General features: G+C 44.9%; 1 protein-coding gene across 2 annotated transcripts in view; it reads left to right on the plus strand.

The window, feature by feature from the left end:
• The window catches only part of GCC2 (GRIP and coiled-coil domain containing 2), a 36,505-nt gene extending 13,111 nt beyond the window's left edge, over positions 1-23,394 (plus strand). The window contains exons 8-23 of one of the 2 annotated variants that reach the window (XR_011255138.1): positions 1,715-1,815; positions 1,910-2,008; positions 6,918-7,037; positions 7,698-7,862; positions 8,177-8,281; positions 9,087-9,249; positions 12,130-12,230; positions 12,318-12,395; positions 12,890-13,027; positions 13,805-14,797; positions 17,066-17,242; positions 18,142-18,359; positions 20,103-20,297; positions 20,837-20,976; positions 21,131-21,332; positions 21,668-23,192. Coding sequence is in view for 1 of the 2 variants with exons in the window: in XM_069580391.1 (XP_069436492.1) it covers positions 1,715-1,815; positions 1,910-2,008; positions 6,918-7,037; positions 7,698-7,862; positions 8,177-8,281; positions 9,087-9,249; positions 12,130-12,230; positions 12,318-12,395; positions 12,890-13,027; positions 13,805-13,926; positions 17,066-17,242; positions 18,142-18,359; positions 20,103-20,297; positions 20,837-20,976; positions 21,131-21,332; positions 21,668-21,738 (2,195 nt within the window). In the remaining variant the exon portion in view is untranslated. Of the gene's footprint in view, positions 1-1,714; positions 1,816-1,909; positions 2,009-6,917; positions 7,038-7,697; positions 7,863-8,176; positions 8,282-9,086; positions 9,250-12,129; positions 12,231-12,317; positions 12,396-12,889; positions 13,028-13,804; positions 14,798-17,065; positions 17,243-18,141; positions 18,360-20,102; positions 20,298-20,836; positions 20,977-21,130; positions 21,333-21,667 lie in introns of both variants that reach the window. The other variant, XM_069580391.1, reaches the window with a different exon arrangement.
• The last annotated feature ends 632 nt before the right edge of the window (positions 23,395-24,026 follow it).

Raw genomic sequence — 24,026 nt, forward strand, 5'->3', positions numbered from 1 at the left:
GATTAACTGCTTGTTGAGTTGGGAGAAACATCACAGGACAGGCTGTCCTTGTCTTAAAGAGTGAGTAACGTGACCCAAGAAGGAGGATACTGTAGCAAGAGGAGACGGCAGGTGCTGGTATGTTCACACTGCTGACATCCGGGGGTCCTCCTGGGAGGTTCTAGAGTGGGAGAGGCCACTCCCAACAGGGCTGGTGTAATGTGTGGAGGAGTCTGGCTTCATCACTCCTGCTTATCCGTCAGAGTAACCAAGATGGGGTTGTGTGAAGTACCTGTAATTCCTCATTTTACTGCCCAGTTGTTGTGGGAGTAGTGAGAACAATCTAGAGTGACCCACAGTCTTCTGTGATGGATGGTTGGAATGGTTGGGGTGACTGGTAGAGGGCTGACCAGGTAAGCCACTTCTCTGCATCATTAGCGTTGGCAGCCCCGAGGTGGAGATCACCAAGGAAGTGAGTGTAGAAGAAAGACAAGGATCAGAAACAGTTCTCTGTCGAGTAAAAGTCAGAAAGATAGAAATGGCAAAAGAGTGAAAAGAAATAACTGGAGGGTTAGAAATACCCAGAGCATAAGATGTCTTGGAAGCTAAGACCAGTGAAGTGAATTTGGAGGAAGTGTTGAGGAGGGAAGAAAGGCCACTTTAGTACTCAGGCCCAGCCTGAGCTAAGCAGCATCAAGGTCATTGGTAACTTGATAACAGTTGCCATGGTATGCAAGAGAATGACTGGAACGGATTCAGGAAGAAAATAGGGGAGAGAAATGTGAGAACAGACACAGACCATGCTCAGAAGGAAGAGATGGGACAGAGTCCAGAGGGGTGGTGTGGATTTGTGTGTGTGTGTGAGAGAGAATGAATGAAGTCTCACCTGTCTTCTCATGACCCTCCCCTCCCCTCTTTGGCTGCTTCCACCCTTTGTTCCTGACCTTAAGCTCTTGGTGGCATTTCTCTTGTCGCATGTCTGTCAACTGTTGGGGTGAATCCATTAGAGAGTGGGTTTTGCTGCACAAGAGAGGGGAGAATTATGCACTGATGGCCTGAGTAGGTGAGGGGGTATGGGGTGAGACACAGAAGTGGAAGAGTTAGCCTGTGTTACACACACAGACAGTGCCCCTGTCACAGCCGAGGAAGGCAGTGGTGAACAAAGGCACAACTCAATGAATCAGCAAGTGTAGAAGTTCAGATCATTACTGAAGTTCATCAGAGACATGAGAAGTAAGATCTGGAACATGGAGTTTACGTCAGGGAAACAGCCAGAGAGATTAAGGGAGAGTCACACTGGACATACTGAAGTCCAGCTGGAAAAAATCAGACCCACCCACCAGAGGCACCTGTGGATCATGAACAGTGAAGAGCGTCTGACATCTCTGCTTCATCCTGATTGGCTGTCACCACCAAGGAGCCCAGCATACCTGCATTTCCAGGAGGTCCTCTGCTGTTCAGGGGTCCGAATGGCCTCTCCATGTATGGACACTGAGGAGATGGGCTGTTCTGGAAGACTGAAGAAAATGAGAATTCTGTTCATTGTTTGCCTTGCCTAGAAAATCCATAATTAAGCTTTTACTTAAAAATAGATACTTTGCTAGTTATTTTAATTTCAAATTGTGTATGTTGTACTAGATTAAAGTTTCATTTCTAGGACTATGTGAGTAATTCTTATATTTTCCCCTAGTTTTCATTTGAGTTTATGTATAATTGTTTCATTTTATGTTTTTAGGATACTTGGAAAAAGAAGCCAAAGAGAAAGAGGAGAAAATAAGTAAGTTAAAACTAGTTGCTGTGAAAGCTAAGAAAGAACTAGATTCTAGCAGGAAAGAAGTAAGTTGACTTAAAAATCCAAGATTTGTGAACCTTACCTTTTAGAAAATCATGTTTTTCTGTGCATTAAAAAACTATCATATATTTAAAATAGGCCCAGACGCTCCAGGAAGAACTTGAATTTGTTCGCTCAGAAAGGGATCAGTTGTCTACTTCCATGAGAGATCTCATTCAAGGAGCTGAAAACTATAAGGTAAAAATAGTTACATTAATAACAAGTTACATTTGTGACTTGTAAGTTAAGAAATGTACTTGAAATATAAAACTTTTTTTTTGTTTATTTATTTTAATTGGAGGCTAATTACTTTACAATATTGTAGTGGTTTTTGCCATACATTAACATGAATCAGCCATGGGTGTACACCTGAACCCCCATCCTGAACCCCCTCCCGCATCCCCGGTCATCCCATCCCTCAGGGTCGTCCCAGTGCACAAGCCCTGAGCACCCTGTCTCATGCATTGAACCTGGACTGGTGATCTGTTTCACATATGATAATATACATGTTTCAATGCTATTCTCTCAAATCATCCCACCCTTGCCTTCTCCCACAGAGTCAAAAAGCCTGTTCTTTATATCTGTGTGTCTCTTTCGCTGTCTCACATACAGGGTCATCATTACCATGTTTCTAAGTTCCATATATATGCATTAGTATACTGTATTGGTATTTTTCTTTCTGACTTAACTTCACTCTGTATAATAGGCTCCAGTTTCATCCACCTTATTAGAACTGACTCAAATACATTCTTTTTAATGTCTGAGTAACATTCCATTGTGTATATATACCACAGCTTTCTTATCCATTTGTCTGCTGATGGACATCTAGGTTGCTTCCATGTCCTGGCTATTGTAAACAGTGCTGCGATGAACACTGGGGTACACGTGTCTCTTTCAATTCTGGTTTCCTCAGTGTGTATGCCCAGCAGTGGGATAGCTGGGTCATAAGGCAGTTCTATTTCCAGTTTTTTAAGGAATCTCCACACTGTTCTCCACAGTGGCTGTACTAGTTTGCATTCCCACCAACAGTGTAAGAGGGTTCCCTTTTCTCCATACCCTCTCCAGCATTTGTTGTTTGTAGACTTTTTGATAGCAGCCGTCCTGACTGGCGTGAGATGGTACCTCATTGTGGTTTTGATTTGCATTTCTCTGATAATGAAAACTCTTGTCCATAAAGTAGTCACCTTGTATGTTTTAGCAAAGGTTTGCACTATTTATGTGTGTGTGTAATGTGTCATCCTAGTGTCAAGGTTTTAAGTGGCTAGGGTTTCCAGTTCCAGTTCAGTTGCTCAGTCGTGTCTGACTCTTTGCGACCGCATGAATCACAGCACTCCAGGCCTCCCTGTCCATCACCAACTCCCGGAGTTCACTCAGACTCACATCCATCGAGTCAGTGATGCCATCCAGCCATCTCATCCTCTGTCGTCCCCTTCTCCTCCTGCCCCCAATTCCTCCCAGCATCATAGTCCTTTCCAATGAGTCAGCTCTTCGCATGAGGTGGCCAAAGTACTGGAGTTTCAGCTTTAGCATCATTCCTTCCAAAGAAATCCCAGGGCTGATCTCCTTCAGAATGGATTGGTTGGATCTCCTTGCAGTCCAAGGGACTCTCAAGAGTCTTCTCCAACACCACAGTTCAAAAGCATCAGTTCTTCGGTGCTCAGCCTTCTTCACAGTCCAACTCTCACATCCATACCTGACCACAGGAAAAACCATAGCCTTGGCTAGACGGACCTTTGTTGGCAAAGTAATGTCTCTGCTTTTGAATATGCTATCTAGGTTGGTCATAACTTTTCTTCCAAGGAGTAAGCGTCTTTTAATTTTATGGCTGCAGTCACCATCTGCAGTGATTTTGGAGCCCCAAAAAATAAAGTCTGACACTGCTTCCACTGTTTCCCCAGCTAGGGTTTAAATATGCCTTTAAGGTATTGTTTTTTAAGACTACCATTTCTGTTTGGAATTTCCTAATAAAATCAGTAATAAGCAAAGATGGCTATTATTACAGTCCTCCGGCCAAGGAAATGTGAAAGTTAGACATGTGTGTTCTTGCCTGGAGAATCCCTGGGACAGGGGAGCCTGGTGGCCTGCCGTCTGTGGGGTTGCACAGAGTTGGACATGACTGAAGTGACTTAGCAGCAGCAGCAGCAGACATGTCTAACACAAATGTGAAAACACTATTTGGAGGTATTACTGCTCATCAGCCTAAATAACATGAGACACTATTATAGGAAGATGAAAAAATAAAACAGAAGAATTTGCCATTTTGTTTCTTTATGCATTCAAGTATTTCTACAGCCAGGCTGAGCCTGAGTACTAGGAAGACGGTGGTCAACCAGGTAGGTGGAGTTTCTGCCAACCTGGCCTTAGTCCCAAAGGCAGTAAGAGCAGATAGACAAATAGTGTGTAGGAAAGTTAAGGTGGGTGGGGTGACTTCTGTGTAACAACAAGCACTGTAAGCCAGGCAGTCTTCTCAGTGCTTGACATGTCCTGTCACACGTGGTGTGTGTGTGATAAGCATGTTATTAACGTTGCTGGTTTACCAGCAAGGAGTCAGGTCACAGAGCAAGAAGCCAGTGGAGCAGGGGTTAGGTTCAAGCATTTGGTTCCAGATCACTTCTTCCAGCAAGTAAATGAGCTGTGCTGTGCCAATGAGACCTGAAAACAGAGAAACCAGGAGAGGAGGAATCAGAAAACTACTTCAGGAAAATCTAGTTCCCCTCTCCAAAATGAATTCTGAGGTTTCGTCAAAAATGAGTGATTTTTAAAAATTAGAATAAAATCCTTAAAATACTTGATCATGTGATCTCTAGATGCAAAATACTTTTCTAAACTTAAGAAGTTACAAGGGGAAAGAGACTGAACTAGATAAAACTAACAAGTGAAAATATGACAAGGGATTAGTATCCTTAACATAAAGATATCTCATTCATTTTTAAAAAATGCTTATTTGAAATTTATATATGGGTTTATCTGTCTTTTATGAGTCATTAGGAGCTTGCTTCTTTACATTTTGAGAACCATATAATCTAATTTATTTTCCTGTAAAGGTAGACCAAGCATACCAATTTACTTCTTTAAAATATATATTTTAAAGGACCAAGGGGGGGAAAAATGTAGAACATCCAAGAACTGTGGGGCAGCTACAAATGTATAGCATGTGTGCAATATGAATGCCGTTGGAGAAGAGAGAGAAAGGAACACGGAAATACTTGGCACAGGGAAGACTGATTGCCCAGTTAACAGACCTGGGAAGGAAGTTCCGAGAACACCACATATAGCACAACCAGAAGAGGTGCACCATGGCATGTCATTTTCAGATTACAGAAAATCAAAGATGAAAGTCCTGAAAGAAGCCACAGAAAAAAACACCTTATGTGGCTCAGACGGTAAAGCATCTGCCTACAGTGCGGGAGACCCGGGTTCAATTCCTAGGTCGGGAAGTTCCCCTGGAGAAGGAAATGGCAACCCACTCCAGTATTCTTGCCTGGAAAATCCCATGGACGGAGGAGTCCAGTAGGCTATAGTCCATGAGGTCACAAAGAGTTGGACACGACTGAGCGACTTCACTTCACTTCACTTATAGAGGATTACATCAGACTTACGGGGAGCCATACAGAAGAGAAGAGTGTAAAATGCATTGCTTAAGGTGTTGAGAGAAAAAACCCCACCAACCTAGAATGCTTTGCACTAGAAGTGAAGGAGCAATAGAGTTTCTTAGAAATTGAGGGCATTTGTTGCCAGTAGACATGCCTGGTCAATAAATGTTAAAAGACGTTCTTTAGGACTTCCTTGGTGGTGTGGTAGATAAGAATCTGCCTGCCAGTGGAGGGAACACAAGTTCAATCCCTGGTCCAAGAAGATTCCATTTGCTGAGAAGCAACTAAGGTCGTGCTCCACAACTCCGGAGTCCGTTGCCCATAGAATTCAATGCTTTGCAACAAGAAAAGCCTGTGCATCACAAGGAAGAGTAGCCCCCAAGCCACAACTAGAGAAAAGCCCCTGCAAAGCAGAGAAGACCCAGTGCAGCACCCCACCCCCTGCCAAAAAAAAAAAAATTTAATATGAGTTCTTTAGAAAGAAGAAAGATAATACAGGTCAGACCTCAAAGGATCAACACAGTATTGGGGAAGAACAGAATGGGAGGATTAGCCCTGCCCTACTGCGAGACTTAGTGTGGAGCTGCAACAGTCAGGATTTGTGAGTGGTGGTGGTGAAAGAATGAACAGACAGCAGTGGAACAAAGAGCCTAGAATCAGACCCCAGGTAGAGTCAGCTCCTCTCTGTTGTCAGAAACAGTCATGTTGTTGGACACAGTTCCAAAGGCACAGTCCGTGCAGGACAGCCCAGCTGTGCTTCCTTGAGGCCACTTTCAGGGAAAGCCAGAGATATGTGTTAGTTATTTTGTACAGGGCTGCATTTTTGTGAAGAACAGTCAGTAGTTGACCAGGAACAAGGGGCAAACAGGATTTATCAGAAAGGGGAGAGGAAACACAGGCTACAGGGAAGAGTTGAGTCTCGCTGCACATTGGAGGATGTCCTCGCTGGCTGGTGTGGATCGCAGAGGTCGGTGCTGGGGTTCTCTCCTGAGCAGGCCTGACTAGGAACATCAAAGGAAAAAGGCACGTGGTTTTAGGGTCTTTGGAAAATCGTGAACGTTCTGCTGCAGAGTGTGAGGCTGTGTGGGGTCCTTTCATATTCCTTGAGCACCTCTGCTTCATCTGGGCCAGGCCCAAGACTGTCCTCAGCAAGACTCTAGGTGGAGGTAACGGGTGACAAGGGTAAACTTTTTCTCTTGCCTGCTTAAATGTTGTTCATGTTTCAGAAGTTTATTTTTGATGACTAGATAGATAACTTGGAGATATTGCATTGTATATGTTTTAAATCCTCTTTGAGCCTCTAAGAGACCACCTCATACTAAAAGGCATCTAGATTATGCTAATCTTATTGTATGATGCCACGGGGTAGTCTGTCAAATGTTGAGTCTAGGTAAGTATTTCAGGCTTCCAGAATGAACACTTACAGCTTGTGTTAAGATGGCCCAGTCATACACTCTGAGGAGTTGAGTATACGATAATATCCTGAAGTTAAGTCCTTTTGTCTTTTGTTGAAGAATCTTTTATCAGAATATGATAAGCAGTCAGAGCAGTTGGATGCAGAGAAAGAACGTGCCAATAACTTTGAGCATCAAGTAGAAGACCTTACAAGACAATTAAGGAGTTTGACTTTTCAGGTAACTTTAAATTGAGTAAATTCATGGTGACTCAGATGGTAAAGAATCTACCTGCAATGCAGGAGACCCAGGTTCAATCCCTGGGTTGGGAAGGTCCCCCTAAGAAGGGAATGGCACGCTCCAATATTCTTGCCTGGAGAATCCCATGGACAGAGGAGCCTGACAGGCTACAGTCCATACAGTCACAAAGAGTCAGACATGACTGAGTGACTGACACTTTCATATGTGAAAATTGTAATAAGTGTATTTCAATTCAAATATTTTTTGCACAAAAATTAAAATTAATACATAGAAACTTAATTTTATTTTCTTTTTCCCAATGTTGAGAGAAGAATATGACCAGAAAACTGGCAACCATCCTATCTTACTTACAGCTGTAAACTCAGCTCCCCTGAGGTTTTTTGTTTTTGTTTTTTTTTTTCATTTTTTGCCTTTTCCTCTGTTAGTGCTTCTGGTCTCTTGAAATGTTTTCCAAATTAACATCAACAGTGACTGTGGTTTAAACTTACTCTTGATTTTTGCATTTTCCTTTCGTGGACTCGATTCTGAAATCTTCATTTTTTTATACTGTGCCAGTATTCTCATTATGTTCCATTTTATTCTTCCTCTCCTGTGTGTATTTTCTGTGTGTTTACAGTAGTGAATCATTTGTCATTGTAGTGTGAAAAATTAACCTCAGATAATGAAGATTTCCTGGCCCGTATCGAGACACTGCAGTCTAACGCCTGCTTATTGGAAGTGCAGATTTTAGAAGTCCAGAAAGCCAAGGCTATGGCAGACAAAGAGCTGGAAGCTGAAAAACTTCAGAAAGAACAGAAAATAAAGGTCAAAACAGTTCTGTGGGGTGAATTCATTTCACACAGTGATGTTTTTATTGCAGTACTTCAGTGAAGAAAAGACTTGCTAATGAGGAGCATTTGTTAAATAAATTCCTTAATGTGGAATTAAAGTTAATTAATTCCAACTGTGAAGTTGAGAATCTGCAGTACGATTTTCGGGTGTATATTTTTTAAATATGGAAAGATTTCCAAATTCTGTACTTTATATGTCAGATTTATTTTATAATCCTTTATGAATGCTATTTTTTTTTTAAACATTGGTTGTCTTAGGGGTCCCAGTGTTTCTATTTTTAATTTTAGGAGTATGCCAGTTCCGTAAATGAACTAGAAGAACTTCAGTTACAGCTTCAAAAGGAAAAGAAACAGCTTCAGAAAACCATGCAAGAATTAGAGCTGGTTAGAAAGGTAAAGAATCTGCCTGAAATGCAGGTGACCTGGGTTCCATCTCTGGGTTGGGAAGATCCCCTGGAGAAGGGAACGGCTACCAACTCCAGTATTCTGGCCTAGCGAATTCTACGAACTGTATAGTCCATGGGGTCGCAAGGAGTTGGAAACCACTGAGTGACTTTAACTTTCAGAAAGCTAAAATGAAACACTAGACTTAGAATAGCAATGTTCTCATTTTTTAAACTATCCTATAGACCCTGAAAAGTAGTATTTCAAAAACAAGGTTATTTGTGATACTGAAGTACTCCTTTATAAATTATTTGCCTCAGAATATGGAAAATTTAACTTAGTTGTCCAGTGCCCATCTCTCTGGAAGAATTTAGGCTTGGTTTGCTGTTTTATTTTTTGTACATGATTATTCTGTGACACATGAAAATTTAGTTAACGTCAGAAACTGACGTTTGTATTACGCTGAGAACTTCGGTGAATTTTTCTCTGCTCTTCCAAAGATGGGAGCAAAAATAAAGGTACTATAAGAGCTGCTTAAAATAGGAATATTTTATAGATAAGAGTTGACCAGTTGTAGCTAATGAAAATTATAACATACAGTGAAATTGAGAAAGTTAAACTATTTACGAAAGTGATCTATTTTATGAAATTACAATCTAGGAAGTACCCCAGCATCTTCATTAACATGTGAAGTCTCTGTGCTGCAGAAAAGCATCCTAGAGCAGGCGTGCTGCGATCCTTGATCCTTTCAGAAATCCGTAGACACAGTTAGCTCATCCGCTGTCATATGGACCTCTCATTGTAACCTGTGCAGGATGCCCAGCAGACCACGCTAATGAACATGGAAATTGCTGATTATGAGCGCTTGATGAGAGAGCTGAATCAGAAGTTAGCTAATAAAAACAGCAAGATAGAAGATTTGGAACAGGAAATAAAAATCCAAAAACAGAAACAAGAGACCCTGCAAGAAGAAATGAGTGAGTGAAACAGAACCCACTGCAACTCATGGTCACTGTCTTCAGCAGAAGTGGGGGGTGGGGGGTGGGGGCCAGTGCTGATGGTTCCCTTGACCAGCCCTTGGCAGCCCAGTCATTCTCACAGTAGGGACCATGACTGGGGACTAAAGAGGAGGGCTGTAAGACTACCCACTGTGCCCTTGTGTACATTCAGTCCTATAAACATTTCTCAGGGGTCCTGTTGTCGGCAGAGCAGGATGGTTGTAATGGCCATGGAATCTTTCTGAGGTGTTTCTGTTCCATTTTATCTGTGAAATAATTTCCAATGTAAGCACTAGAGCTGTGACTGTCTCTTAGGCAGTCCTTCAGCTAACAAGCAGGTATGTTGTGTTTTTGTTTTAATTCAGCTTGAGATGTTTTTAATTTTCTTTAAATCTCTTCTTTGACCCATGGGTTGTTTTTTTTTTTTCATTCCTAAATAATTAACGGGGTTTTCAGATACTCTCTGTGCTTGGTTTCTCTGGGCCCTTCCCTGTGCACGCGCCCGTCTTCCAGCTGTGTTCTTGTGCATACTGGGTAGCAGGGGCTCCAGGTCACAAACACTTGCAGACATTTGACTTTGTGAGTTAGCCAGCTAGCTGAAAAAGAGGCTCAGGTCTTGGGAAAACTTCAAAAGAGCTGCTTATTCAGGCCAGCACCTCTCGCTGGTGAGTCAGTGTAGACACGAGAGGTCCAGGCAGTGGGTGTCAAGAGTGCAGAGGGAGAAGCTTCTGTGGATGAATGGTTGGGGCTTGGGGCTTGTGTTGAGTCTTAGGAGTTGGAGAGAAAGAGCGAATTGGGACAGGGCAGTCCTTTCTGCCAGAGAAGGTAATGGCACCCCACTCCAGTACTCTTGTCTGGAAAATCCCATGGATGGAGGAGCCTGGGAGGCTGCAGTCCATGGGGTCGCTGAGAGTTGGACACAACTCAGTGACTTCACTTTAATTTTTCACTTTCATGCATTGGAGAAAGAAATGGCAACCCACTCCAGTGTTCTTGCCTGGAGAATCCCAGGGATGGTGGAGCCTGGTGGGCTGCCGTCTATGGGGTCGCACAGAGTCGGACATGACTGAAGCAACTTAGCAGCAGCAGCAGCAGTCCTTTCTGCAGCCATAGTTAGGAGCAGAAATGGAAAGGAGTAGCATAGTGTGGGAGTCTTTACAAGTTGGAGGAAAGGGCTTGACCTGTGAGGGAGAAGTCAAGAATGCTTGGAAAATCTCCTTGATCCGTTCAGGTGGGACCTGAACACAGAGTGGACTTGGGCCTTTTTGATGATTCAGCCCATTGTGGGGTCTGGGAAATGCAGGCACCCCGGGTGGCAGGGGCCCTGAGGCCTGAGCTCGGGGCTGTGACTGGATGGGGAGGAGAGTGAGGACATGTTGGAAAGTATCCACACAAAACTGTCAGCCAGCTCACTCTGCCATGTGTTGCAATCCCAGCCCTGCCCCTCTGCAGGGCCCATCTGGCTCCTCACTCACCCTCCTCACCTCTGGGGCGCAGCGGCCCTTCCTCTTCTGAAACATGGCGCCTGCTTTTCCACAGCCTTGTCATTCATTCGCTGTGCCCTCACCTTCCCACCCCGTGAGCACCTTTTGGAGTCCTTCTCTGTCTCCAGTGTCTGCTGTCCCCACAAGCCTTCCTTGTCCCATGCAAATGTAACCTGGCTGTGACCGTTAGTCCATGTGGGTCCCCACAGCCTTTTTATTTCTGCTGAATGTTTCTATTTTGCTTTACATCATCACAATATCTAGAGATGTATCCTTAATTTCATTCTGTGTTCTGAAAGGTCAGGAACTTACTCTGTCATGATTCCTGGAGCACTTAAAGGCTTTATATGTAATGTGTGCTTTGTATAGTCTTTGCAGGACTGGGCAAATAGTTGCCAGGAAGTTACTGGTGGTGACGCAGCATAAAGGCAAGTCAAGGTGTATTCTTAGAGAACACCTGCTCTTGTTTACTGAGTGATGTAGGCAGTGTGTGTGGATTTAGCTTCATGGCGGTAGTCGTTGCTCTTGGGGCCTTCTAGCTGCAGTCACACGGCCCCGCGTATTACTTGTTCTGTCAAGAACCAGGTTACGATCTCTGTCAGATGCTCTGTATTTGCTTCACGATGGCTGTGGCCGGGTTGGCCTGCTTCTTTGGGTGGTCCTGTGATCTGGAAAGTGCATCCACTTACTCCTGTTTGATACTGGCTTCCTCTTTACCTCTGTTACATAAAAGTGTTTTGTTTTGATCACATTTCAGTCTTCCTTTATTGAACTTTGTCCTACAAGACAATTAGTGTCACAAAATCAGACCAGGTGATTGGAAACACAGCACGTCTTTTGGGGTATTTCTTATTGTAAAGTCTTTAGCTTTTAGATACGCAGTAAGAATCTGCCTTTATTTCAAAGATGCATGCTAAAATACTTACAGACAAGTGTATTTCAGGGGTGGGGGTTACCTGTGCGGCACAGGAGTTGGGTCAGCAGGTGAATCTGAGTTGCAGTAAAGGGCAAGGACGCATGTGTCCTCTGCGTTGCGGACCCTGAGGTCTCTGTCCTGTTCCTCCTGCACTAAAGCAGCCGTAAGCAGTGTGTAAACAGCCTGTTCCCAGAAGCAGGCAGCAGCCACGGTGCATGCAGGCCTGACATCTCGCTTGGTGGGATGAGATCGGCCTCTGTTGGTGGTCATTAAAGGTGGTCACAGATACAGTGGGATTTACTATATTATTATCCCTAGTGTTATATATGCTTAAAGTAGTTTGTGATAAAAAGCTAAGATGGGTTCCTTTCAGAGATAGGCTAATACAAAGAAAAGAGTCTTGTTCCGTTACTTACATCCACTGATAAACCTTTCTCCTGAAATGATCTTTCCCACTAGCTTCGCTGCAGGCTGTGGTACAGCAGTATGAGGAAAAGAATACCAAGATCAAACAGCTACTTGTGAAAACCAAGAAAGAACTGGCAGATGTGAGGCAAGCGGTATGCGCATTCCTGAGTTCTGTCTTTGAATCCAAGTATTTATGAATAACATCGTTATTTAATTTAACCAGGTTTCTTGTTCTGCAGGAGACTGATCACTTAAAGCTTCAGGCATCTTTAAAGGGTGAACTGGAGGCCAGCCAGCAGCAAGTAGAAGTCTATAAAGTAAGATTCTTTTTACTGTTAAAAGCTTTTAGAAATTTCTGTGTAGAAGTAAGCTGCCACATGGGGGGTTTTATACACACACACACACACACGCACACACACACACACACACAAAATACACGTTTGCGCACACACATTTCTTCCCCCTAAATATCCATCAGCCAGCATTTTAAGAAAGTAGAAGCAATAGTTTATTTCTGTATCCATTATGTTTATGTATAACAGCTTGAGGTATTTAATTAAACATTGAACTGTAACATGTGTTCTGAAATTTTTTCATGATTAATTATTTGATGATTTAAGGAAAACCAAATTAATTTATTGAGAAAATATTCTCATGTTGGCTCCATTCTTTGAATAATCATAAGTTAAATTCCTACTCTTATGTCTCTTACATAGTCCCCTTTCAAACCCCAAGTTGACATTTAAGGGAGGTCTTTTTAACCAGCAAAGATCTGGTTCCCTCGCTCCTCACCGAGAGCCTCTGCCCCCAGATTCAGCTGGCGGAAGTGACGGCAGAGAAGCACAAAGCCCATGAGCACCTGAAGGCATCGGCGGACCAGCACCAGCGCACACTGGGTGCCTACCAGCAGCGGGTATCAGCCCTGCAGGAGGAATGCCGCGAGGCCAGGGTGCGTCCTCCTGTTGTGGGGTGGGGATAGGCTCCCAGCAGTTCGACCCCTCCACCTGACCCCAGCGCAGCCAACCCAGACCCTTACTAGCACAACTTGTTTCTGCTAAAAGGAAAGACAGGTATACATTGTTTCCATTTTAACCTTGTTTTGCAGGTTCTGTGTGTAAATAAATCTTTTAAAAGTTTTTTCGTTAGAAAGGTTAGAGTCCTCTCCAAGGGCTAAATGACTATGAAATCGTATTCTAATAGAAGCACTACTGTCTTCAATGTACAGAACAGACCCCTGCAATTGACTTGTTACAGTCATGGCTCTTTCTAAGCATCCTGGGCAGTAGGGCTGAGAGGTCACAGGGCGCTTCAGGAAACCCAGGACCTAGAATTACACTTTTCCCACTCTCTTGAAAACCAAAGTGCAACTAGCCTCACCTCTTCGAATTAATTTTTCATGTATTTATAAAAACAGGAAATATCGTAAGTGAAAATCATTCTAAATAGTGCTATTATAAAAATATAGGCAGTAATCTACCAGGATGAAAACAGGTAGAAATATACCTCCTGTCAGACAAAATATGTCATTCAAAGACCTTAAAAAAGTGTAAGGCCAATAGAAGTATGCTATTTAAGGAAAGTTCATTGAGGGACTAAGGAGTGTCAGAGGCATTACTCATCTTCAGAGAAAGGTTTTCATCTTCATTCACAATCGGAGAGAAAACAGGAGGACCACATGAGCTAGAAAATGCAGTACTCAGACTTCTCTCTTTCTGAACCATTACAGGCAGAACAAGCTGCAGTCGCCTCTGAATTTGAGAGCTACAAGGTCCGGGTCCACAACGTTTTAAAACAGCAGAAAAATAAGTCTGTGTCTCAGACTGAGGCTGAGGGGGCCAAACAAGAAAGGTGAGGTCTTCAGGATGGGGAGCACCCACGGGGTTGGGAACTCCTGCTCCCATTGCCTTTGGACAGTGAGGTTTACACATAACCACTAGTTACCACCAGTGTTTGAATAATGTGTTGTTTAATACTTCTTAAAAATTAGCATACATATCGCTCTTGTGAATTCAAAAATATACTAGGAATGAGAGCTTGCTGTGGCATTCTACAGCATCTGTGCTTTCCTTTTATTGGGAGAGGCCTGGTGTTCAGAACAATTTTACATCTGGCTCTTACTATTCTCAGTAGGAGTAAATATCCTGCAGAGTTCGTGTATTTATGCGTTACTTTTTCTTGAACTTTTTATTTTGTATTGGGGTATAGCTGACCAACAGTGTTGTGATAGTTTCAGGTGAACAGCAAAGGGACTCAGCCATATATAGACATGTATCCATTCTTCCCCAAACCCTGCCTCCCAGTCAGGCTGCCACATAACATTAAGTAGAGTTCCCTGTGCTGTACAGTAGGACCTTGTTGGTTATCCGTTTTAAATGTAATAGTGTGTACATCCATCCCAAACTCCCTTGCAGCCATAAGTTTGTTTCCTAACTCTGTGAGTCTCTTTGTTTCATAAGTAAGTTCATTTGTATTATTTCCTTTTAGATTCCACATATAAGGGATGTCATACAATATTTCTCCTTCTTTATCTGATTTATTTCACTAGTATGACCCTCACTGGGTCCATCCATTTGCTACAAATGGTGTTACTTCATTCTTTTTCATGTCTGAGTGATGTTCCATTGTATGTATGTACCACATCTTTATCCATTCCTTGGTTGATGGACATTTAGATTGCTTCCATGTGGCTATTGTGAACAGTACTGCAATGAAGATTGGGGTGAGTGTATCCTTTTGAATAATGTTTTTCTATGGATATATGTCCAGGAGTGGGATTGCAGGGTCATATGATAGCTCTATTTTCAGTTTTTTAGTTTTAAAGGTAAAGCATCTGCCTGCAGTGCAGGAGACCCAGGTTTGATCCCTGGGTCAGGAAGATCCTCTGGAGAAGGGCATGGCAGTCCATTCCAGTATTCCTGCCTGGAGAATCCCATGGACAAAGGAGCCTGGCGGGCCACAGTCCATGGGGTCGAAAAGAGTGGGACACGACTGAGTGACTAACACTACCCTACTGTTCTCCATAGTGGCTGTACCAATTTGCATTCCAGGAGGCTTCCCTTCTCTCCACCCCCTCTCCAGCATTTGTTGTTTGTGGATTTTTTGATGATAGCCTTTTTAGCTGGCGTGAGATGCTGTCTCATTGTAGTTTTGATTTTGCATTTCTCTAATAATTAGCAATGATGAACATCTTTTCATGTGCCTCTTGGCCATCTGTGTGGTTGTCTTTGGAGAAATGTCTCTCTAGGTTTTCTGCCCATTTTTTGAATGGGTGGGTTGTTTTTATGCTGTTTAGCATCATGAGCTTTTTGTAAATTTTGGAGACTAATCCCTTATCAATTAGATCATTTGCAAATATTTTCTCCCAATTTGAATTGTCTTTTCACTTTGTTTATTGTTTCCTTTGCTTTGCAGAAGCTTTTGAGTAGGTCCTGTTTGTTTATTTTTGTTTTTATTTCCATTATTCTGGGATGTGGATTGAAAAAGATGTTGCTGTGATTTATCTCAAAGAGTGTTTTGCCTGTGTTTCCTCTAGGAGTTTTTTAGTGTCCAGTCTCAGTTTCAGGTCTTTAATCCAGTTTTAGGTCTTTAATCCATTTTGGGCTTATTTTTATGTATGAAGTTAAAGAGTGATCTAACTTTATTTTTTAACATGTGCCTGTCCAGTTTTCCCATCAGCATTTGCTGAAGAGACTGTCTTTCCAACATTGTGTGGTCTTGCCTCCTTTGTCATAGATTAATTGACCATAGGTGCATGGACTTATTTCTGGGTTTTCTATCCTGTTCTCGTTGGTCTATATTTCTGTCTATGTGCCAGAACCATACTGTTTTGATGACTATAGGTTTATAGTATAGGCTGAAGTCAGGGGGCCTGATTCCTTCAGTTCCATTTTTTTTTTTTTTTCCTCAGGATTGCTTTGACTATTCAGGATCATTTCTGTCATTTGAGATTTTTTATTCTAGTTTTGTGAAAAAAGCCATTGGTAATTTGATAGGGATTTCATTGAATCTGTAGATTGTCTTGGGCAGTGTAGTCATTTTCACAATATTGATTCTTCCAATCCATGAACATGGTGTATCTATTCATCGTTTATTTCTTAATTTTTTTCATCAGCATCTTAATAGTCACTAGAGTACAAGTTTTTTGTCTCTGAGGTAGGTTTATTTCTAGGTATTTTATTCTTTTTGATGCAATGGTAAATGGAATTATTGCTTGAATTTCTCTTTCTGATCTTTCATTGTTACTGTATTGAAATACAGCAGATTTCTGTATATTAATTTTGTAATCTTACGGTTGTATTGCTTTTTAAGCATTTAGTAAATAGATAACTCTAGGCTAAAAACTGATGAGATGTTTTTTCTATGAATTGCTTGTCTTAAAAGCTGAAGTTGAATACTGACACATTTAATATAAAAATACCACATATCTAAGAGTCAGCTTTGATTATGACAGTTTTGAGTTAAAATTATTTTAATGTAAATGTTTTAAGTTTCTTCTACTTTCTTATATATTAAATACTTTTTAAAAAAAGAAATAATGTATTATACCAGTTGTGGTAGAAATATAGTTTTTAACTTTTTCTCCAAAGACTTTCCTTCGCTCTAACTTGGTGTAACAAGCTGATGTCAGAATGGTTAGCTTAGAACGGTATGATTTCTGTTTTTTCCCCCAACTAATGTCATAGTCCTATAACATAAAATAGACTGTTTTGACACATTGCATGGTCTGCTCCATTTGAATGTGAAATCTGTAAATTCAGACTTTTGTAAATGTGTGGTGTCTGACATCTAAAGTCTGACTGTAGTGTTTTGTTTCACACTTAACCCTGTTCTCCAAATTCCTCAGATTGTTTTATTTCCTTTGGAATCATCCATAATAATGGCAAGAGTATGGAACTGAAAGATTAAATGATTAAAGTAAAATTTGTTTGACATCACAAAATCAGGTTTACATCTTTCAAAAACATTTTTTGAACTATTTGTGTTTCAGAGAACATCTAGAAATGCTGATTGACCAACTGAAGCTAAAGTTACAAGACACCCAGAACAGCTTACAGATCAGCGCCTCTGAGCTGCAGGCCCTGCAGTGTGAACACTGCGCCCTGCTGGAGAGGCACAACAGGGTGCTGCAGGAGGCCGTGGGCAAGGAGGCTGAGCTCCGCGAGAAGTAAGCCAGCGGCGCTGGCACACGGGCAACAAGTGGACTTGTTGGCGCTCCAGCTGGGGCACCCTTGGGAGGGTGTGGGCTGAAGTTAGGAGTAGGGTGTCCACACGTTGGTGGCTGCTTCTGCCTCAGAGTGCCCCCTCCTGCTGTGTCTGTACTTGGCTTTACCTGCTCACCCACCATTCTGTCCATTGTGCCCTCGTGGCCTTGCGTTGGAGGCCAGCACTTCTCCTTCTCTTTGGAGGACATTCTGGCAGCTGCTGATGGAGCCCTTACTTTCTTTGGAAACAAGAATTTACAGCAAGCCCTCTCTGTAGGACAGAGTTTACTAGAAGCACAGCGTGCTGGGGAGCACAGAGGCAGAGCTGTGCTCCCTGCCCAGGGCATGGGCGTCCTTGCCGACAGGGAGTGCCCAGGGGTGGAATTGCTTATGTAGACGCCATCTTCCAGTCTCTCTCTTCCTCCGGTGCTCGTCTTGCTTCATTTCCCACCCTGACCTGACCCAGGGCCCTCCTGATATGCTCGCGCATCCTTTAGCCAAGGTGGAGTCCAGTGCGGGGTCTCGAAAGTGGACAGCACTTATTACAGGATCGCACCCTGCCACCCCTCACCCCCGCCCTCCACTTCCAGATCCCGAGAAGTGTCTGCACATGTGCAGGGGAGGGGTGTCACCTCACCTGGAGAATAGCAGGCATGTCACCTTGTCCTTCAGCCCAGCAGAGCTTCATTTCCCTCTGCTCCTGCCGTTAACTCTTCGCTTGAAATGTCGGGGTAGACGGCCTCCAGTTGGCTCATCCAGGTCCCCCTCTGCCTCCTGCCTAAGTCTCCCAGGGCTATGTCTGGTCCCTGTCTTGGTTGAGCCAATGTGGAGTGGACGCTTATGTGGCATGGTCTCTCCCCAGGCTGTGCTCTGTGCAGTCGGAGAACTCCGCCTTGAAGGCTGAGCACACGCAGACTGTCGATCAGCTCACGGCCCAGCACGAGGCCCTACGCGGCGGCTTCCGGGAGCAAGTGTGGCAGCTGCAAGAGGAGCACCGGAGGACGGTGGAGACGCTGCAGCAGCAGCTGTGCCGGCTAGAGGCCCAGCTTCTGGAGCCCCGCAGCGAGCCGGCCACGCGGAGTACGTATTTGCAATGGGACACGTGCACAGAGTGCATACGTGCAGTGGGAGTGCACACATGGAGTGTGTACGTGCAATGGGGACACACATGGAGTGTGTATGTGTGATGGGGGCGTGATGTCTAGCCACCTCCCCCCACACACACACAGTGACAAGACAGTGGGTGTTGTGGTCGGCGACATGGTGTCTGCTTGCTGAGTGGAGCCTTGGACGCTGAACCCCCTGCTGCTCTTGCAGCAGCCCATGACCCCCCCACAGGGTACCGACTTCATGCAGTTGGGTTTTCCTCTTTGACTCAAACACGCGGTCTTAAGCCCCTGTGTACAAATACAGCGTCCACTGCATCCATTTAGTGTTCTTTAACGTTTTTTCAATGGAGAAGGCAATGGCAACCCACTTCAATACTCTTGCCTGGAAAATCCCATGGACGGAGGAGCCTGGTGGGCTGCAGTCCATGGGGTCGCTAAGAGTCGGATGACTGAGTGACTTCACTTTCACTTTTCACTTTCATGCATTGGAAAAAGAAATGGCAACCCGCTTTAGTGTTCTTGCCTGGAGAATCCCGGGGACAGGGGAGCCTGGTGGGCTGCCGTCTCTGGGGTTGCACAGAATCGGACACAACTGAGGCAACTTAGCAGCAGCAGCGTTGTTTCAAACACTTTTTTTTTTACTCAGAAATTCTAGAGAATGCTGAAATTGTAGGATTGTTTGGTCAAACACAGCATTTTCCCTTCCAACTTTCTAATTAGTGGAGCTTTTGTTCAGCCACACACACGACTTCATTCTGCTTCCTGGAAGCGATGAGAGCCCATCAGCCAGAACGAGGCCACATCTCAGTGCAGAGTATCAGCTTCATATTCAGTACTGATCCCTCATCATCAGGGTGATGGCAGTGACGGGTCACTCCTCAGGACCAAGCCAGCTTCCAGACAATGTAATGTAAACTGAGAACTATCAGAAGTGACTAACCAGGGAACACTGGAGTCAGGAGTCAGCAGTGGAACAAGCAGTGAGCAAATGGTCAGAGACCCGGGCAGGCGCTTCCACAGAGGGAACTGAAGCGGCCTAAGTGAGAGGTGAGGTTGACAGGCCTGGCCGGAACAGGCTCTGACTCCTTGGACCAGGCCGTGTAATTGCTCCGATCTTGAGCTTTCTTGGGGTTCATAAAGGAACTCCTTCGAAGCATTTTATGACTCTCCTGGTTGTACCCTGGGCTGGTGGCCAGCGAGCACAGCGCCCAGCCCAGGCAGTGGGATGGGTCAACCCACCCTGGATTCAGGACTCTTCTTGCCTGCACGCTGATGATGGAGTGGGTGATGGCCAGAACCCTCAGGGTGGGGTATGAGGCCCATGGTCAGCGAACTCAGAGCTGCCCTCAGCAAGGGTATGGTGTTCCAGGGTTTGCAGTGCTGGAGACACCCATCCCCTGACAGGCGAGTCTGTTGGAGGGTTTCTAGAGCAGCCAGGCCTCTACATTTTACTGTCCAATAGTTTACCCTAACTCAGGGAGCAAGTGCTGCCTCTGGTGGTGAGTGGACTTCATGGTTAGAGTTCAGTAACTGGCTGGTTAGGGTGGTCTTAAAGTTGCCTCTTTCTGCATCTTTCCTTGTCTTTCAGTTATTCAGGTTCCCTGCCATGCCATTGGTCATCCTGAGTCATATTATCTTGGCTTGAGTGTCTCTGCTGGTGCCGAGTCCATGAGTCTGAGCATGTCCCACTTACTGTTTAAAAATCTTGTAACAGGCCCAGCTTCTTCCCAGCAACCTTTGAGGAGCCTTCGAGAGAGGAGAAGTGCAGACCTCCCGTTCCTGGATGTGCAGGTCACGGCCCGGGAGGAGGGGGAGGGGATGGAGACCACGGACCTGGAGCGCGGCTCTCCCACCAGCACCGCTGCACAGTCCCTGGAGCAGCTGCTCAGTTCTCCTGAAGCCAGGCTCGGTGCGCTCCTCTGTCTGATTCTGTCATAACGTCACACTGATTTATAAGTGCTCTTTTGAGCTACTCTCGGAAAAAAAATTTTCAGTATTCTCCTATTTTACAAATGGAAATTTTGACTATGGTCAGATTTGGCTTTCTGTTTTTGGCTTGTTGACTTTGAGCCTGTTCCTTCATGTATTATTTAAGTAATAATGCCCCCCTCACCTTGTATGAAATCCTCATGGAAGACCACTGAAATTACTGTCTCCCAGTAACTGCTGGTATTTCCTCCCTTATGAGCACAGTTACACCAGCTCCTAGGACGTGAACAGGTGCAGGAGGGTGAGCTGGTGCTGACCTGGTGGCCTCACAGCTTCCAGGCCAGCAGCCTGTTCCACAGCAGAGTCTGTTTTCCTTTGTCACATGCAGCCTTGTAACTAGGGCGTGGGGGTGGACCTGCAGAGCCAAGTGGCCATTCAAGGGTGTTTTCTTGCTTACCTGTTAAAATTTTCACTCGTGACCCCTCATTTTGGGAATTAACGTTGGACAATTACTTGCAGAGCCGCCTGCGTGGCACAACGAATTCACCAAAGAAGAGTTGGTTCAGAAGCTCAATTCCACCACCAAGAGTGCCGACCACTTAAATGGCCTGCTTCGGGAAACGGAAGCCACCAACGCCATCCTCATGGAGCAGATTAAGGTGGGGGACACTGCCTCCAGGAAGCCCTCCGCACTAGCTTGTGCGTCCTCGCCGCACCTTTGTTGTCATTTTTAAGGGCGTTTCGGGGGAAAAGAAGGAGACACAGCGTTCATCTTTCATGTTAACCCCTTTCGCCTCGCTTCTCTGACACCAGCTTCTGAAGAGTGAAGTCAGGCGGCTGGAGCGGAACCAGGAGCGGGAGAAGTCAGCAGCCAACCTGGAGTACCTGAAGAATGTGCTGCTGCAGTTCATCTTGCTGAAGCCGGGCAGCGAGCGGGCGCGGCTGTTGCCTGTGGTGGACACCATGCTGCAGCTCAGCCCTGAGGAGAAGACCCGGCTGGCGGCCGCCGCCCAAGGTGAGCAGGGCGCCAGACGGGGTTGTGCTGTGGACCAGTATGTCCCGTGCTTGGTAGGAAACGCTGGCTCTGCTTCCTGGGGACGGCAGCATGTGTGCATCCCTTCCACGTAGAAGGGAGCGTGCAGTGTCCAGTGTGATCTCCAGTTCCTTGAAACTGGACTTGGGACCCTAGTTTGGGTTCTCCCCGTGAGCTTGGTTTCCTTCTGTGCCGTGCTGTGTGTCGTGTGTCAGATGTCCTCGCTCTGACCCTCAGAGAGGAAGACAGTGGGCACTGTAGGCCTAAGGACAGGCAGGCGTGCAGCGTAGAGAGTAACCTTCTGTTTCGCCCCACAGGTGAGGAGGAGAGCGGGACCCGCTCCTCGGGCTGGGCATCCTACCTGCACAGCTGGTCTGGACTCCGGTAGACTGACGGGAGAGCGCTGTTTATGAACCAAATAGTCTGGCAAAAAAAGGCTCATGTATGTCACTGTCATTGTGGTCTAAAACCATGTGTATGTAATTCACATCTCCGTGCGTGTATCCACGCATGTGTCAGGTGAATTGAAGAGGGGCTCAGCCCATGGTGAACGCCCAGCAGCTGGAGTGTGGACACGGCCGTGGCCCTGAGACTCTGTGCCTCTCCATTGCCTCCATACCCAGGAGCAACGCCCTGCCCTCCTCTGGACTCTCAGGCTGCCTGGGTCAGGGCTATCCTGTGAATTCTGAAGTTAAACAAATTTTGGTACCATACCAGTTAGAATTTTGAGTTTTAAAAGAATGTTGTAAGACCATTTATCACAAGATCAGACTGGCAGGGCGATTGTTATCCTGGACAAATTGTTACAGAAAACTTGTGAGTTAGAATGTGAAGGAAGACGCTTTCCTGGTAAAGCGGACGTGTTTATGAAGGAACATCAAGTAAATGTGCTGCAGTCCACCCCCAAGTCTAAGTTAACATGTGACTGTGTCCTTATTTCCTTTAAAACTCCTGGGGCTGGGGGCGATGGAGAGGGCCCCACTCCACTGCTGGACGTTCACTGTGGACTGAGCCTCTTACAGTCCATCTGACGCATGCAGTGTGTGGACACACACAGTTTCGGACCAAACGATGAGCTGTTCTGTTTTCTCCAAAGTACGTTATCTCAGACTGGTTCTGTGGTCGCAAGCCCTGGTCGCCATGCTCCCTGATGGGGTGCTTCTGGGGGGGTCTGCCCATATTCCTTTTGAGCTTTGGCAGCCTCTCCACCGGAGTCTGTCCAGGGAATTTGCTCAGTTTGTCCAGAGAAACTTTCCAGTGCCCTGGCTGTATCACTCGGCTTCCTGTCCAGAGGCAAGCCGGTGCTCACAAGTCCCGGTGCACCGGTCACTCGTGTGCTGCGGGGGGCCCCGGGTTATAGCTCCTGGTGGTGGTGGTGGTACTTGACTTGATGACTCTGAATATTCTGTGGACTGCGTAAAAAACGTGTTCTTAAATCATCAATGTGAAAACTCTATTTTTAATGTCTATTTGTTAAAAATCACCTCAATATGCTTGCTCTATGAAGTTGTTTCGGCTTCTAGTCCACCCTGTGATCTTCGGTCTCAGCTGGTGAACTGACTTTGTATTACGGTTATGGGAACATTGGTTTCCAGTTTACTTTAACTGAAATTTGCTGCTGACATGTTGAGTTTGTTCTTTAACAAATAATCTCAATATCTGACTTTCCTCTTGTTTCAGAAGAACAGACCTAACTAGTGAATGTATTAATGAAAATGCTTCTATTTCAGAGCTGACTTCTAAGAATTTAGTTTTTTTACTTGATAAACTGTGAATATGAGTATGCCAGAAGCATACGAGGTAACTGTTATAATATTTAAATAAATCTCACTTTCTCTCTAAGTCCAGGCTATCAACCTGTTTTGAAATAGGGGCTCTACCTATGGACATAATAACAAAAATGCCTTGTATGATCAGAAATTATTACTTCAATTACAGAAGGGATCCCCCTCCCTGGTTTCCACAACGAGAGGAAGTGTAATGATTATTTTAATATTTCTTTAATATTTCTTTAATATTTAATATTTAAATGTGTTGGACTGTATATCATATTGTTAACACCTACTCTTCTGTTATGTTAGCCTCGGCTTCCTAAGGGTCTTGAGTTGGTTTATGAAATGGATTTTGGGTTCCTTCTCTGCCGTCTTGACCAGTTAGGACCTTGGACCCCGCCCCTACCCCGGTGCTCAGCTCAGGGGGCCTCAGGTTGCCTCAGGGTCCTGCGCATCTGTGCGTCCGACACCCGCCTTCTGGCTGAAGCTGGAGACCACCTGGCCCTTCCATGGGTGCTTCTCAAGTTCTGCCCTCTGTGGTGTGAGGGTCTCCCATACTACGAGCTCTGCTTACATTCCAGACAGTGTACATGGAGGCTTACATTCCTTTAAACAGAAGTGAACCACTCACCAGCAGAGCAGGGGTCCTGTACCCCCTGGTAGCTAATGATGAGAGCGAGAGGTCCCATGGAGACATGGCTTTGGTGTTCAGTGAACAGAGCACATGAAAATACTCGCATGTGGTTAGTAGGAGCTTGGCAGTGGCACTTGGTGCAAGACTTTTGTTTCATGTCCAGAAGCTTTCATGTCTTGAAATCAGCTGTGGCAGGGCTTCCCTGGTGGCTCAGTGGTAAAGAACCTGCCTACCAGTGCAAGAGATGCAGGTTCGATCCCTGGGTCAGGA

This window comes from Ovis canadensis, chromosome 3 (genome assembly GCF_042477335.2).
Source record: "Ovis canadensis isolate MfBH-ARS-UI-01 breed Bighorn chromosome 3, ARS-UI_OviCan_v2, whole genome shotgun sequence".
NCBI classification, from domain to species: Eukaryota; Metazoa; Chordata; class Mammalia; order Artiodactyla; family Bovidae; genus Ovis; species Ovis canadensis.